This window comes from Gnatocerus cornutus, chromosome 6 (assembly GCF_029298725.1).
Source record: "Gnatocerus cornutus isolate USDA-ARS CGAHR chromosome 6, icGnaCorn1.1, whole genome shotgun sequence".
Classification (NCBI taxonomy): domain Eukaryota; kingdom Metazoa; phylum Arthropoda; class Insecta; order Coleoptera; family Tenebrionidae; genus Gnatocerus; species Gnatocerus cornutus.
Window position 1 is genome coordinate 2,179,992 of NC_142238.1, and position 15,304 is coordinate 2,195,295.

Here is a 15,304-nt window from a genome sequence, read left to right on the forward strand (position 1 = left end):
CAATATACCGGCGTTCTGGAAATAATGCCTTTCTAGAGCGGAACTTGAAAATTATGCCCATTTAAGTAATCACACCTGAGCAGTGATCAGGAAACTATGCCCATCTAGAACGCAACTTGGAAATTATGCCCACCCAGAATGCAAATTGCAAATTATGCCCATCCAAGTAAGCTTACCGATGTCTTTTTAGAACGCAACTTGAAAATTATGACTACTTAGTAATCACACTTTCAGACCTTTAAAAATCGTTTATTAAAAGCCTAATTAACAAACCATAATGAAATTAGACTTTATTTATCACAAAATATACTTTAGAACGAAATACTCGTGGAAAACTAAATATTCTTTAATAGATATGTAATAATAGCTAAAAATAAAAATATTAATAGAGAAATAAAATATTTACAATTTTTGGCCAAGGCCTGCTTTGGAAACAAAAAATGCTAAGCCAATTGCCCATTTTGAACGTTTTGTTTTCCATGGCAGGCCTAATTACTCGCTACTACCACAACATGGACTCAACATCCGCCCTTCGCACGTCATAACCATGGGCATTGTTCGGTAGAACAAAGCCCTTCAGCCACCATCACACCCTATCAACTAGCTTATAATTCTGGCGAAAGCTGTTGCTCATCGCGTACGTTTCGTTGGTGTAAGCTGTTATGGGAGTTCTTCGCTGGAAACTCTGAACTGGAGTTGAAACAACTTTGGAAGTCGTGATGTTCTTGGAGTTTTCTTTCATGCCTTGATTGTGTTTGTAGATTCTTGTACACATCAGGATTGTGCTGAGTAGTACTAGAAACTCCACCAAGACTGCGACTAGACCGGTTCCCAGAAAAATGAGGAAGTGGCGGCGGTACCATTGTTGGAGGTGGTCATTGCAGCCCTGGAATTTGAGAAATTTGAATTTTCTAGATTTTCTTTTCGCGAGTTTATGTCAAGATTCTCCTAAGAGATTTTTCCAATTGTCTTACTAGCCCAAAAAAAATCTAAAGATTTTGATGCCTTTCTAGAACGCAACTTGAAAATTATGCCTATTTAAGTAAACTTTTCGGCGTTTTAGAAATTATGCCCATCCAAAACAAAACTTGTATTTATAACGCAACTTAGAAATTATGCCCATTCAAGTCAACATTCCGGCGTTCTGTAAATTATGCCCTTCCAGAAAGCAATATGGAAATTATGCCCAGCCAAGTAAACATTCCGGCGTTCTGGACATTTTGCCCTTTCAAGTCAATTTACTGGCGTTCTGGAAATAATGCCTTTCTAAAGCGAAACTTGAAAATTATGCCTATTTAAGTAAACACACCAGCGCAGCGATTTGGAAACTATGCCCACCCAGAATGCAACTTACAAATTATGCCCTTTCAAGTGAACATACCGGCGTTCTAGAAATTATTCTCAACCAGAACGCAACTTGGAAATTATGCCCATCCAGAACCCAACTTAGAAATTATGTCCATTCAAGTCAACATGCCGGCGTTTTGTAAATTCTGCCCTTCCAGAAAGCAATATGGAAATTATGCCCATACAAGTGAACATTCCGGTGTTCTAGACATTATGCCCTTTCAAGTCAATATACCGGCATTCTGGAAATTATGCCTTTCTAGAACGCAACTTGAAAATTATGCCTATTTAAGAAATTACATCAGCGCAGCGATCTGGAAACTATGCCTATCTAGAACGCAACCTGAAAAGTATGCCCATCTACGTAAACATACCGGCGTTCTGAAAATTATGCCCGTCGAGAACGCAATTTGAAAATTTTGCCCATTTAAGTAAACTACCGGCATTTTAGAAATTATGCCGTTCCAAAACACAGTTTTGAGGTTATGTCCAATTTGGTAAATATCTCTCTGACATGACTCGAAGCAAAATCTCATAGCCGCCTCTAGATCACAAAATAAAGTGAACACAACTAGGAAATTATGCCTGATATAGTATTAACACTTTCGGCTTCTAAAAATCGCTTATTAAAAGCCTAATTAATAAACCATAATGAATCTCATATATCCAAAATTAAACTTTATTTATTACAAAATGTACATTAGAACGAAATACTCTAAATTTCATTTGAAAATTATGCCTATTCAAGTCAACAGACCGGCGTTTTGTAAAATATGCCCTTCTGAAAGCAGTACAGAAATTATGCCCATCCAAATGAACATTACGACATTCTGGACATTATGCCTATTCATGTCAATATACCGGCGTTCTGTAAATTATGCCCTTCCAGCAATATGGAAATTATGCCCATACAAGTGAACATTCCGGTGTTCTAGACATTATGCCCTTTCAAGTCAATTTACCGGCGTTCTGGAAATAATGCCTTTCTAGAACGCAACTTGAAAATTATGCCTATTTAAGAAATTTCATCAGCGCAGCGATCTGGAAACTATGCCTACCCAGAATGCAACTTACAAATTATGCCTATTCAAGTGAACATACCGGTGTTCATAAAATTATGCCCATCCAGAATGCAACCTGAAAATGTACATACAGGGTGCTTATAAATGTTTCTAGCATCAAGAGTGGCTAAGAAATGTCAAAGAAATTTGCCGCTCATTACAAATGCGGGCTTAGATATTTCAACCGACATTTGTAGTAGAGTCAATCATGTAGCAGAGTAAAATTTGAAAAAGAAAACTGTTCTAATTGTGGTTTAAAACCTGAAAATTATAAACTTAAACACAAAACCGTAACTTAAAAATCGTTGTTATCAATAATTTTCTAGATAGTTATATTCACTATGAAAACAAAACGGCAAAATGGTACATGACAGGAATTCCAGAGCCATTCTTGATGCTAGAAACATTTATAAACACCTTGTATTATCAAGATTTTCTTTAGATTCGGTCTAGATTTCCCTTAGATTCTGCTTATATTGTCTAGATTTTCATTGTATTTTATCTAGATTTTCTATAGATCATGCTTATTTTTTTTTGAAGTCTTCTTAAACCCTCTCTATCCTTCCATAGAGTTTCCACATTGTCTTAGAGTCGCTTCTTAAATTTTCTTTGGTCTTTTAGATTCTAGGTCTAGTTAGATTTTCTTTAAAATCTCTCTTAATTTCTTCTAGATTGTTATTTTTACATTTCTCTAAATTCGTAAATTTTCTACACTTTCATTCTTTCGAGAATTTCAAGTGAACATACAATTGAGACACTAATTTTGTGTCTGTATTCTCTGTGTTTTTCCTTGGATCATCAGATTTACTTAAATTCTGTTTGGATCTTCTTTAGAATTTTCTAGGCTTTGTCTAAATTTTGTACAATTTTTATTTCCATTTTCTTGTTTCACTCTCGACTTTCCTTGGATTTTCCTAAAATTGTGACCTAACATTCTTTGGATTTCTAAATATTTACTAAATCAATTTTAGTATTGTCGACTATCAGTTTATGTCTAGATTCTCTTAATAGATTTTTCCAACTGTCTTAGTAGCCCAAAAAAAATTCTCTAGATTTTTACTAAAACCTTAGAATCTTTAAATTTCTTTAATTTTTTGCTTTATATTTTTCTCGTATATTAAATTCTCCATACTTTGTATTTTTTCAGATTTTCTTTGATTTATTCTTAAATTGTCTTAGATTATCTCGCTAGTCTGTTTGCATCTTCTTCTATCTTCTAGCTCTTTAGTTATTGGTCTACTCTTTCTAGAATATTTAGACTTTCTTCACAATCTATTTATTCTCTTTCGATTCTCTTTGGATTTTTTAAATTAGCTCCATGTATGTATAATTTTCCTTAAATTCTTTTAAAACTAAACAAACAGAGAAGTTTAAAACCTAAATACCTGTGACTTTAGATATCTTAGAATTTCAGGATCTAACTTTCAGAATTTTTGAAACGAAATACTAAATACCTACTTCAGGATATAAGAATCTGAGAATCTACAAGCATAAAAATGCGCAAATTTGAAATATGAAACTCAAAAATCGAAGCTTCCGAAAACTTCCAAGAATCAAAAATCTGAAATTTTGAAATTTGCCAAACCTGAAAAGTTGAGAACCAAAGAAACTATAAACCTGAAAATATTGATTTCTCGCTGATTTTCGCCGTTTTCTGGCTTGAATTCGCAAAGAAGACCTCAAAATCTACAAAACCACCAATTTTTATCAAGATTCAACGGCTGAATTGCAAGAAAACAGCAAAAATCTGCACGAAATCATCAAAATTCTTAGAGAAATCCGCTTATTTCGATGCAAAGCGACGATTTCTCGCTAATTTTCGCCGTTTTCTGGCTTTAATTCGCAAAGAAGAGCTTGAAATCTACAAAACCACCAATTTTTATCAAGATTCAACGGCTGAATTGCAAAAAAACAGCAAAAATCTGCACGAAATCATCAAAATTCTTAGAGAAATCCGCTTATTTCGATGCAAAACGACGATTTCTCGCTAATTTTCGCCGTTTTCTGGCTTGAATTCGCAACGAAGAGCTCGAAATCTACAAAACCACCAATTTTTATCAAGATTCAACGGCTAAATTGCAAGAAAACAGCGGAAATCTGCCCAAAACCATCAAATTTCTTAGAGCAATCCGCTTATTTCGATGCAAAACGACGATTTCTCGCTGATTTTTGTTGTTTTCCGGCTTGAATTCGCAAAGAAAAGCTCGAAATCTACAAAACCATCACTATTTATCAAGGTTTAATGCCTGAATTGCAAGAAAACAGCAAAAATCTGCACGAAATCATCAAAATTCTTAGAGAAATCCGCTTATTTCGATGCAAAACGACGATTTCTCGCTGATTTTCGGGGTTTTCTGGCTTGAATTTGCAAATAAAAGCTCGAAATCTACAAAACCATCAATTTTTATCAAGATTCAACGGCTGAATTGCCAGAAAACAGCAGAAATCTAGCCAAAATCATCAAATTTCTTAGAGAAATCCGCTTATTTCGATGCAAAAAGACGATTTCTCGATGATTTTTGCCCTCTTTTGGCTTGAATTCGCAAAGAAGAGCTCGAAATCCACAAAACCACCAATTTTTATGAAGATTCAACGGTTGAATTGCAAGAAAACAGCAGAAATTTGCCCGAAATCATCAAATTTCTTAGAGAAATCCGCTTATTTCGATGCAAAAAGACGATTTCTCGATGATTTTTGCCCTCTTTAGGCTTGAATTTGCAAAGAAGAGCTCGAAATCTACAAAACCATCAATTTTTTATCAAGGTTCAACGGCTAAATTGCAAGAAAACAGCAAAAATGTGCACGAAATCATCAAAATTCTTAGAGAAATCCGCTTATTTCGATGAAAACGACGATTTCTCGCTGATTTTTGCAGTTTTCTGGCTTGAATTTGCAAAGAAGCGCTAGAAACCTACAAAACTATCAATTTTTATCAAGATTCAACGGCTGAATTGCAAGAAAACAGCAGAAATCTGCCCAAAATCATCAAATTTCTTAGAGAAATCCGCTTATTTCGATGCAAAACGACGATTTCTCGCTGATTTTCGCCGTTTTCTGGCTTGAATTCGCAAAGAAGAGCTCGAAATCTACAAAGCCATCAATTTTTATTAAGATTCAACTGTCTGAGAATTTTAAAACCTAAATACCTGTGACTTTAGATATCTTAGAATTTGAGGACCTAAATTTCAGAGTCTTGGAAACGAAATACTAAATACTTACTTCAGGTTATAGAAATCTAAGATTCTAAAAACATAAAAATCCGCAAATTCGAAATTTGAAACACAAATATCGAAGCTTCCGAAAACTTCCAAGAATCAAAAATCTGAAATTTTGAAATTTGACAAAGCTGAAAAGTTGAGAACCAATGAAACTATAAACCTGAAAATATTCATATCCTAGAATTTTAAAAACATTTCAAGTCCTCGAACATAATTTTTTAGATTTTCTTGATTTTTTTCAGTTATTTTTAAAATTTTTTTACAAAACTTCAAACTCTGCTCGAATTTGTTAGATTTTTTAGGTTTTCATTCCAGATTTACTTTAAATTCTCGTTGAATTTTATATATTATCTACAATTATTCTTCTTTAAAAGTCTTAATTATAGATAATTTTTATTAACATTGAAAATTTCACTCGTAGAAATTCCAAAAAAAGTTTGCTGAATTCTTTCTAGCTTATTACTGGTAAACTTTCCATTTGCTCCTTTAGTTTCTCTGTGTTTTCTTCCTTTTTCTAGGTTTCCTAGACTTTTTATCTGTAGAATTCGCTTTAGTTTTAGTCTCTAAATGTTTGTTCTTTCATTCTAGTATCAATACGTTTCCAAAATTCACTTTCTTCTAAAAATTCTCTTTAAATTTCACAAAAGCTTCGTAACATTTTTCTCTTTTTTGTTTGAATTTTTAAGATTCTTTTGACACATTTCTTGAATTGTTTTAGATTTTCTTTAAAATCACTTGACATCCTCCACATTGTGCATAAATCCACTGTTTAGTTTCCTTAGATTTATTTTAGACTCTCGTAATTTCCCTTTGGAAAACCAAATACCTAAAAGGCCACTTACCTCTGTATGTCTATATCCGTCGTGTCTGTTGGGCTCCAGAGCTTGACATAACGTGGAATTAATCGGAATTGGATTCAGATACGCTTTTGGAATGTTGTAATTTTCCAATTTACAACATGTTAAAGGTATCGCCAGCGAAGGCCCTAAAGCTTGAAGACGCCAAAGCGAAGTGTCGTATTCATTAGCCGACTCCACTCCACAGCAGTTAAACTGCAACAAAAATATGTTTAATCAGGTTTACTATGGAAAACATAAGCCAGTTACTACGGGCAACTGTGAAAAAGTTGAGGTTATGTGGGGAAAAAGTAGGAAATTTAAGGAATCTAGTAAAGTGAGCCAACTTAGCAAAGCACTTTAAAGCATTTAAATATAAGGAATGTAGTTAGTATCTCAAAAATTTTTCAAAATATAGAAGAAATCCAAGAGATTGTAGAACAGGTGATGAAATGTCCTAAAATATCGACCATTAAATTTTGGATATCTGAGAGCTGATTTTAAGCGATAGAAGCTCGAGAAAACCGAATTTTTTATCTATTGTAATTTCAGAGAAATGGACAAATAAATAAAAACGGTTTTGGATTTAGGGTGAAATTCTGCGTAAAATGAGCCCCGATAACCAAAATTTTCTTTACAAATAAACTAGATATCGACAAAAATAGATTTTTTAGGCGACTTAAACTAAAAATGAAATTTTTAGGCCTCAAAAGCGGCCTAAAAGTAAGTCTTTTCTGGCCACAAACATTTTTGGCCGATCTATGGCGCAGCTCAAAATCTACAAAACCATAAATTTTTATCAAGATCCAACGGCTGAATTGCAAGAAAACAGCCGAAATTTACATGAAATTATCAAATTTCTTAGAGAAATCAGCTTATTTCGATGGAAAACGACGATTTCTCGCTAATAATCGCGGTTTTCTGGCTTGAATTCGCAAAGGAGAGCTCGAAATCTACAAAACCACTAATTTTTATTAGATAAGCTTCAACGGCTGAATTGCAAGAAAACAGAAGAAATCTACATGAAATCTACACGAATTTATAAAATTTCTTAGAGAAATCCGCTTATTTCGATGCAAAACGACGATTTTTCGCTGATTTTCGACGATTTCTGGCTTGAATTCGCAAAGAAGAGCACAAAATCTACAAAACCATCAATTTTTATCAAGATTCAACAACTGAATTGAAAGAAAACATTAGAAATCAGCACGAAATCATCAAAATTCTTGGAGAAATCCGCTTATTTCGATAAAAACCGACGACTTCTCGCTAATTTTCGGCGTTATCTGGCTTGAATTCGCAAAAAAGAGCTCGAAATCTACAAAACCATCAATTTTTATCAAGATTCGACGGCTGAATGCAAGAAAACAGCCGAAATCTGCATGAAATTATCAAATTTCTTTGAGAAATCCGCTTACTTCGTTGCAAAACGACGATTTTTCGCTGATTTTCGCGGTTTTCTGGCTTGAATTCGCAAAGAAGAGCTCGAAATCTACAAAACCATCAATTTTTATCAAGATTCAACGGCTGAATTGCAAAAAAACAGCAGAAATCTGCACGAAATTATCAAATTTCTTAGAGAAATCCGCTTAGTTCGATGCAAAACGACGATTTCTCGCTGATTTTCGCCGTTTTCTGGCTTGAATTCGCAAAGAAAACCTTAAAATTTACAAAACCATTAATTTTTATGAAGATTCACCGACTGAATTGCAAGAAGACAGCAGAAATCTGCCCGAAATCATCAAAATTCTTAGAAAAATCCGCTTATTTCGATGAAAAACGACGATTTCTCGCTGATTTTCGCTGTTTTCTGGCTTGAAATCGCAAAGAAGAGCACAAAATTTACAAAACCATCAATTTTTATCAAGATTCAACAACTGAATTGAAAGAAAACATTAGCAATCTGCACGAAATCATCAAAATTCTTGGAGAAATCCGCTTATTTCGATAAAAACCGACGATTTCTCGCCGGTTTTTGCTGTTTTCTGGCTTGAATTCGCAAAGAAGAGCTCGAAATCTACAAAACCATCAATTTTTATCAAGATTCAACGGCTGAGTTGCTAGCAAACATCAGAAATCTGCACGAAATCATCAAATTTCTTAGAGAAATCCGCTTACTTCGTTACAAAACGACGATTTTTCGCTGATTTTCGCAGTTTTCTGGCTTGAATTCGCAAAGAAGAGCTCGAAATCTACAAAACCATCAATTTTTATCAAGATTCAACGGCTGAATTGCAAAAAAAACAGCAGAAATCTGGACGAAATTATCAAATTTCTTAGAGAAAACCGCTTATTTCGATGCAAAACGATGATTTCTCGCTGATTTTCGCCGTTTTCTGGCTTGAATTCGCAAAGAAAACCTTAAAATTTACAAAACCATTAATTTTTATCAAGATTCACCGACTGAATTGCAAGAAGACAGCAGAAATCTGCCCGAAATCATCAAAATTCTTAGAAAAATCCGCTTATTTCGATGAAAAACGACGATTTCTCGCTGATTTTCGCTGTTTTCTGGCTTGAAATCGCAAAGAAGAGCACAAAATTTACAAAACCATCAATTTTTATCAAGATTCAACAACTGAATTGAAAGAAAACATTAGAAATCTGCACGAAATCATCAAAATTCTTGGAGAAATCCGCTTATTTCGATAAAAACCGACGATTTTTCGCTGATTTTCGCGGTTTTCTGGCTTGAATTCGCAAAGAAGAGCTCGAAATCTACAAAACCATCAATTTTTATCAAGATTCAACGGCTGAATTGCAAAAAAACAGCAGAAATCTGCAGGAAATTATCAAATTTCTTAGAGAAAACCGCTTATTTCGATGCAAAACGATGATTTCTCGCTGATTTTCGCCGTTTTCTAGCTTGAATTCGCAAAGAAGAGCTTGAAATCTACCAAACCACTAATTTTTATCAAGACTGAACGACTGAAATGCAAGAAAACGGCAGAAATATGCACGAAATCATCAAATTTCTTAGGGAAATCCGCTTATTTCGATGCAAAACGACGATTTCTTGCTGATCGCCCTTTTTGGCCTTGCTACACAAATAACTATTGAAAGATTTTTTTTAGGGTCATCATGAAGCTTTTTCGGACCGAAAACAACGTTTAATAAGTTTGAAAACGATTAAAAAATTAAAAAATCTAAAACAAGAAAATTGAGAAATTTTTAGTTCTGACGATAAAAAAGTAAATGTTTGTAATCTGACAAATTTGGAGAAAATCTAGATATGTACTGGAGGTTCTAAATCTAGGAAATGTAGAAAAGTTAGAGAATACAGAGAAAAAATCCAATATACGGAATCAATACAAGATAAAAAAATGAAAAAAAAGCTTTAAAAATGTAGAAAATTTTGACTAAAATAGAGAACTTTTGAAATGCAAGGTATCTTAAAACTCATTCCCATACAATTTAAACATCCAAAAATAAGAAATTTAAGAAGTCTAAAGAAACACAAGAGGTTCTAGAAACACAAATTCTAGGGTTTAGAAAAGGAGAAGGAGAAGGTTTAGAAATTCGAAAAGTCTTACCAATGTTTGCGCCAAGTCGATAGCTGCAGTGAACTGCTCTTGTCCCACATTACCATAATTCCTTTGCAACGTTTTGGTCAGAGCTTGGGAATCCACTTCTAAGCCCAAGCAATTAGGCCAGGCCCACGCTGTGGCATAAACAACGCATTCGCCCACCAGCACGATCATGATGATTAAAAAGTACTAAAAAAACCCTTCATTATTCAGTCCGATACAAAAATTTTGATCAGTTGTGCTGTGAAAAACGTACGTAAAAGTTTTTCCATAGCACCCCTGATTAAAAATAGGCTCTCTTACGGCAGTTAACATGTAGTAACTGTGCATACACGACGCCCAGCATCCTAAGATTCCAGTTGCTGTTAATATGAGGCCTACAGACGCTAATCCTATGGCCACATAAAACAGGAATGGTTGTGGCAGAGTTGATAGAGGTCCAGATGTTAATAAGCGGGATAATAGGATTTTTTCGTTGTCCAGAAGTACCAACATTCCGGCGGTGATCAACAGGAATCCGCATACCTGAAACATATAATTTGTACTTGGAAATTGCGCGAAAATTTATTCTGCTCGGTCTCGGTCGTTAATCTACCAACCTGGGTGGTAATATGCTACTCATACGACTCATTCCGCAATATACTACTTGGCAGACTCAGTCAATGAGATTTTGGTTGAGTGAAAGCTACGAGAGAAATGTCATTTTCAATTGTTTCTTCAGTGTTACCAACTTAAAATAACGGGATAATACTAACAATAATTTCACGCATTTAAACATATGGATATTGTGCTTATATTAGTATACATAAATAATAAAATCTAAGTCATAAGAGTTAAGTAATTTAGACAAGAAGTAGCTATTAACATTAATTCGTTGTCAGAAAGAAAGTCGGATAATTAACCGTGTCTCTCTTAATTGAGGTTAAACAGAGGAAATTGTTCTCTTAACAAGATAAAAAAGGTTGGTTTATAGTTTTTCTGCCTTCCTATTTGAAGAAGTTATTTGTTTTGCGCCATTTTTTGCCATTTAATTAATTTATTCACTTATATTAGTTTTTAGAATTTGATTAACTAGCAAATCTGAGAAACTTAAAATTGAGGAAACTTAGAACCTGAAAATAAAAGAATTTTCTTCCGAAAAAGTAAAAATTTAAGAATTTCGAAGCATAATGGACATAAATCTAAAAAAAATGAAAAAGAATTTGAGTAACTTTGATGTCAGAAAATTTAAAAACATAGAGGGAATAAAAAATTGGGAGCTCAAAGATTCTTAAAATTGAGAACAAAGAATTGACTCAGGAATAAAAATTAAGAAAATTTGCAAACTCTTCAAATTCAGAAATTGAGAATTTTTGATGGCAGAAACTTGAGAAATAGCAAAAATTCTAGTAAACTTGAAATTTAAGTCTGAGAATTTCAAAATGCCATTTGGTGTATAATATGACTATTTTACTACATATAAACTTATAATTTTGAACCTTATAATGTAGAACAAAAAATAAGAAACATTTTGAATTAAACTTTCAAATGAGAAAAATAAAAATTCTGAGGTTTCAAGGAAAAAAATTATGGTGAATCAGAAATGTAGAAAACATGTTTTCTAATTTGCTGTTGTAACAGAGGTTTTTCAAAAACTTTTGTTTTAAATGCGTTAATAGCTAGAACTAGTGTTTTAATATCCGAATAAAAAACTAGAGCACTCGAAACGTGCTAACTTGAGAAATAAAGAACTTAAAAATTAGAGATCCTTAACAATGAAAAATAGAACCATTCATTCAGATGTGATTTTTCTTGAAAAAATTTTGAGCAGTTTAAAAGCAGATGACAAAAAATTTAGAAAATTAAAATAAAAACTGTTGAAAGTTTAAGGAAATTTTTTATTTGGTTAATGAAAATGTGAAAACTTAAAAAATAAAAAATTAAGAAAACTTGAGAAACATTCAAATCTGATAATTTTAACATCTAAGACATTTTTTATACTTTGAAATATTGAAGAAAAGTTAAGAAAACCGAAAACTGTAAAGAAAATGAACTAAATGTTCTACACGTCTCAGATTATCAATTAATTTTTTTTAAATTAAATTAATTCAATTTTTAATTAGATTTTAATTTTTTTTTTAAATTCCTTCAGATGTGATATTTCTTGCAAAAAATTAAGAAAAATTAAAATTTAAAAATTTAGAGAAGCAAACGACGTTAAAATCCCGACATCAAAAATGAAGAAAAATTTAAACAAACCTGTCAAGTCAAAATCGTTATTTACATATACAGTTTGGGGAATTGACACCCGATGCATGGAATTAAATTTAATAGAAAGTGGGGGACACCGAGCGAGAAAGAGATTCTTGCATTCTTTCATTCTCACACACATCAAGAAACATGAATTTTCGGTGAGTCCAAGACCGATTAATGGACAAATAGATGAGCGCAACAAAGAAAACCATAATTGCCATTGGAGCGAGGAAGATAAAAATAATTTACCCCCATCAGCGCGAATGCATGCGTCGTGGCATTGTTTTATCATTTTTGGCAAGACGAGGTGTTAACATGATTGCTCCTTTAGTAATTCTTCGCTATTAGAGGGATTTGGTCCTTCGAATGCAAAATGCAACAATTTTATTTTTTTAGAGTAATGATAGGCATTGTATTTCTCAATGAATTTGAGTTACAATTTTCGAGAACTTTGTCGCTAGGATGCATTGAGGGGAGTAATGCCACCCACTGACACTACTCCTCTCCCACTTCTTATTAAAATTGTTCCCATTCATCGGGTATCAATTCCCCAAACTGTAGAAGATCGAAAGAGATAGATAATGCCTACAGACGAAAGAATAGAAAAATTTAGGAATAAAGTAAATTTGAGAAATTCATATTTGATACCTAATAAAAATATACTTGAAAAATAAGTAAGTCCTAAAATAAGTGAGAAATTTTGAAAAAAATGAAAAAAACATGAAATTTGAAAATTGAAGCTCTGAGAATTTGAAAACCTAAAAATGAATTTGAGAAAAAAAGACGACATCAAAATTAGATATTTTGACCCCCTTAAAACAAAAAAAAAATAAAATACCGCATTAGAAATGCAAAAATTTCGAGAATAAAAATTTAAAAAATAATTTTCAAAACATTGGGAATTGGAAAATTTTAGAAAACATTTTGGAAATTTTAAGTACTTTAAAAACAGAAGACAAAAAAATTTAGAAAATTAAAATAAAAACTGTTAAAAGTTTAAGGAAATTTTTTATTTAGTTAATGAAAATGTGAAAACTTAAAAAATAAAGAACGTGAAAATTAAAAATTAAGAAAACTTGAGAAATATTCAAATCTGATAATTTTAAAATCTAAGAAATTTTTTAATTTTTGAAATATTGAAGAAAATTTAAGAAAACCCAAAACCGTAAAGAAAATAAACTAAATGTTCTACACGTCTCAGATTATCAATTAATTATTTTTAATTAAATTAAATAATAAATTGATGATCTGAGAAGTGTAGAACATTTAAAAAAAAACCTGAGCACTTGAAAAGCAGAGCCCTAAAACATTTACGATCTGAACTAAAACCATTTTAAATAAGAAAATATGAAAACTTGAAAGATAAGTCCTAAAATAAGTGAAAAATTTTGAAAAAAATTGAAAAATCATGAAATTTGAAGATTGAAACTCTGAGAATTTGAGAACCTATAAAAAAATTTGATGAGAAGAGGCGACGTCAAAATTAGATTTTTTGCCCCCTTAGAACAAAATGGAAATAAAAAAACGCATTAGAAATGCAAAAATTTCGAGAATAAAAATTTTAAAAATAATTTTCAAAACATAGAGAATTGAAAAATTTTAGAAAACAATTTGAAAATTTTGAGCACATTAAAAAGAGAGGACAAAAAAATTCAGAAAACTAAAATAAAAACTGTTAAAAGTTTAAGGAAATTTTTTATTTAGTTAATGAAAATGTGAAAACTTAAAAAAATAAAGAACCTGAAAATTAAAAATTGAGAAAACTTGAGAAATATTCAAATCTGCTAATTTTAAAATCTAAGGGATTTTTTTATATTTTGAAATATTGAAGAAAATTTAAGAAAACTCAAAACTGTAAAAAAAATATACTAAATGTTCTACACGTGTCAGATTATCAATTAATTTTTTTTAATTAAATTAAATAATAAATTGATGAATCTGAGAAATGTAGAATATTTACCTGAGCAATTGAAAAGCAGAGCCCTAAAACATTTAGATTATCATTTTTTTTCTCAGTTAATCAATTTATTAATTTTTTATTTAAATTTTTTTTAATTAAAAAAATTAATAAAAATATATTTTTTTTAATTGAAACAAAATAAATTCATAGTCTGAGAAAAAAAATTGATAATCTGAGGTACAACATTATGAAAAAAACCTGAGCACCTGAAAAGCAGAGCCCTGAAACATTTACGATCTGGACTAAAACCATTTTTAATTAAGAAAATATGAAAACTTGAAAAATAAGAAAATTTGAGAAAGTGGACCTCATATTTTTGGAACCTAAGAAATCTGCAAATTTTATTCCAAAACTGAATTAAAAATTACAATAACTAAGAACCTGAGTACCCATCCTCCGATCATAAGAACAAAATTAATTCGCTCCAGCCTAGCATTTAACCAAAATATCCAGACCGCAACAGAAAGTAAACCAAGATTACCGCCTTCCCCTCTTAAAATACTCACCAAAAGCAAAAAATTACAAACCGCCAAAATGGCTTTACTCCCCAGAAGCGACAAAACCGCCATCACTTTCAAACTTTCGCACCTAACTCACTACACTTGATACATCGAAACAATTGAGCCATTATTACAGTTGGCACCAATTTTCTTTCATTACTCATAGACACATCACTTAGTGGTACGTGCACAGAATCTCAACAGAATGCAGCTTAAAACAACAAAAGTGGACTCAAATCCGGGCAGGAAGGAAACAGTAATTAGCAGAGCATAAAGAAGTGGGGTTGCGATTCATGCATGGAAAACCACAGTGGAAGCTAGTAGCGGCATTCAATCACTTTGAGGCGAAACGTCCTTGAACATAAACACTGTTGGCTCTATGTTTTACTGGAATTTTGACATTTTAGGAAATTAGAATTTTCAAGTTTGATTTATTAGCATTTGATGTCCAAAATAAAACTGCTAGCAACTCTAGTTACTGTCATTTAATTAAGTTTATATACATATATGACTATAGTTCGTACAGAGAGAGATTAAATGACAGAAAAATTTAACATAACAATATAAGCTCACTGACTGTCAGCCCAGTTTGCGAAGGAATTTAGTGTTTTTAGTGTATTTTG

The 15,304-nt window shown here is 32.1% G+C and overlaps 1 protein-coding gene across 1 annotated transcript; it reads right to left on the bottom strand.

Annotated features, from left to right (window-relative positions):
- Positions 1–228: 228 nt before the first annotated feature.
- Positions 229–14,933, bottom strand: Tsp68C (Tetraspanin 68C). Its single transcript, XM_088039646.1, has 5 exons — positions 14,688–14,933; positions 10,293–10,514; positions 9,996–10,178; positions 6,469–6,678; positions 229–886 (listed from the first exon to the last, which is right to left on the bottom strand). The coding sequence occupies exons 1-5, from the start codon at positions 14,748–14,750 to the stop codon at positions 587–589; spliced, it is 978 nt and encodes a 325-aa protein (XP_087895772.1). The 5' UTR covers positions 14,751–14,933; the 3' UTR covers positions 229–586.
- Between the last annotated feature and the right edge of the window lie 371 nt (positions 14,934–15,304).

What these genes read in the sequence shown, in the direction of transcription:
- Tsp68C (XM_088039646.1), bottom strand. Translation starts at nt 14,750, where the DNA reads ATGGCGGTTTTGTCGCTTCTGGGGAGTAAAGCCATTTTGGCGGTTTGT. An exon ending in GTTACTACATGTTAACTGCC is followed by an intron (nt 10,179 to 10,292) that starts GTAAGAGAGCCT and finishes GGGTTTTTTTAG; the next exon opens with TACTTTTTAATCATCATGAT. An exon ending in ACGGATATAGACATACAGAG is followed by an intron (nt 887 to 6,468) that starts GTAAGTGGCCTT and finishes CTCAAATTCCAG; the next exon opens with GGCTGCAATGACCACCTCCA.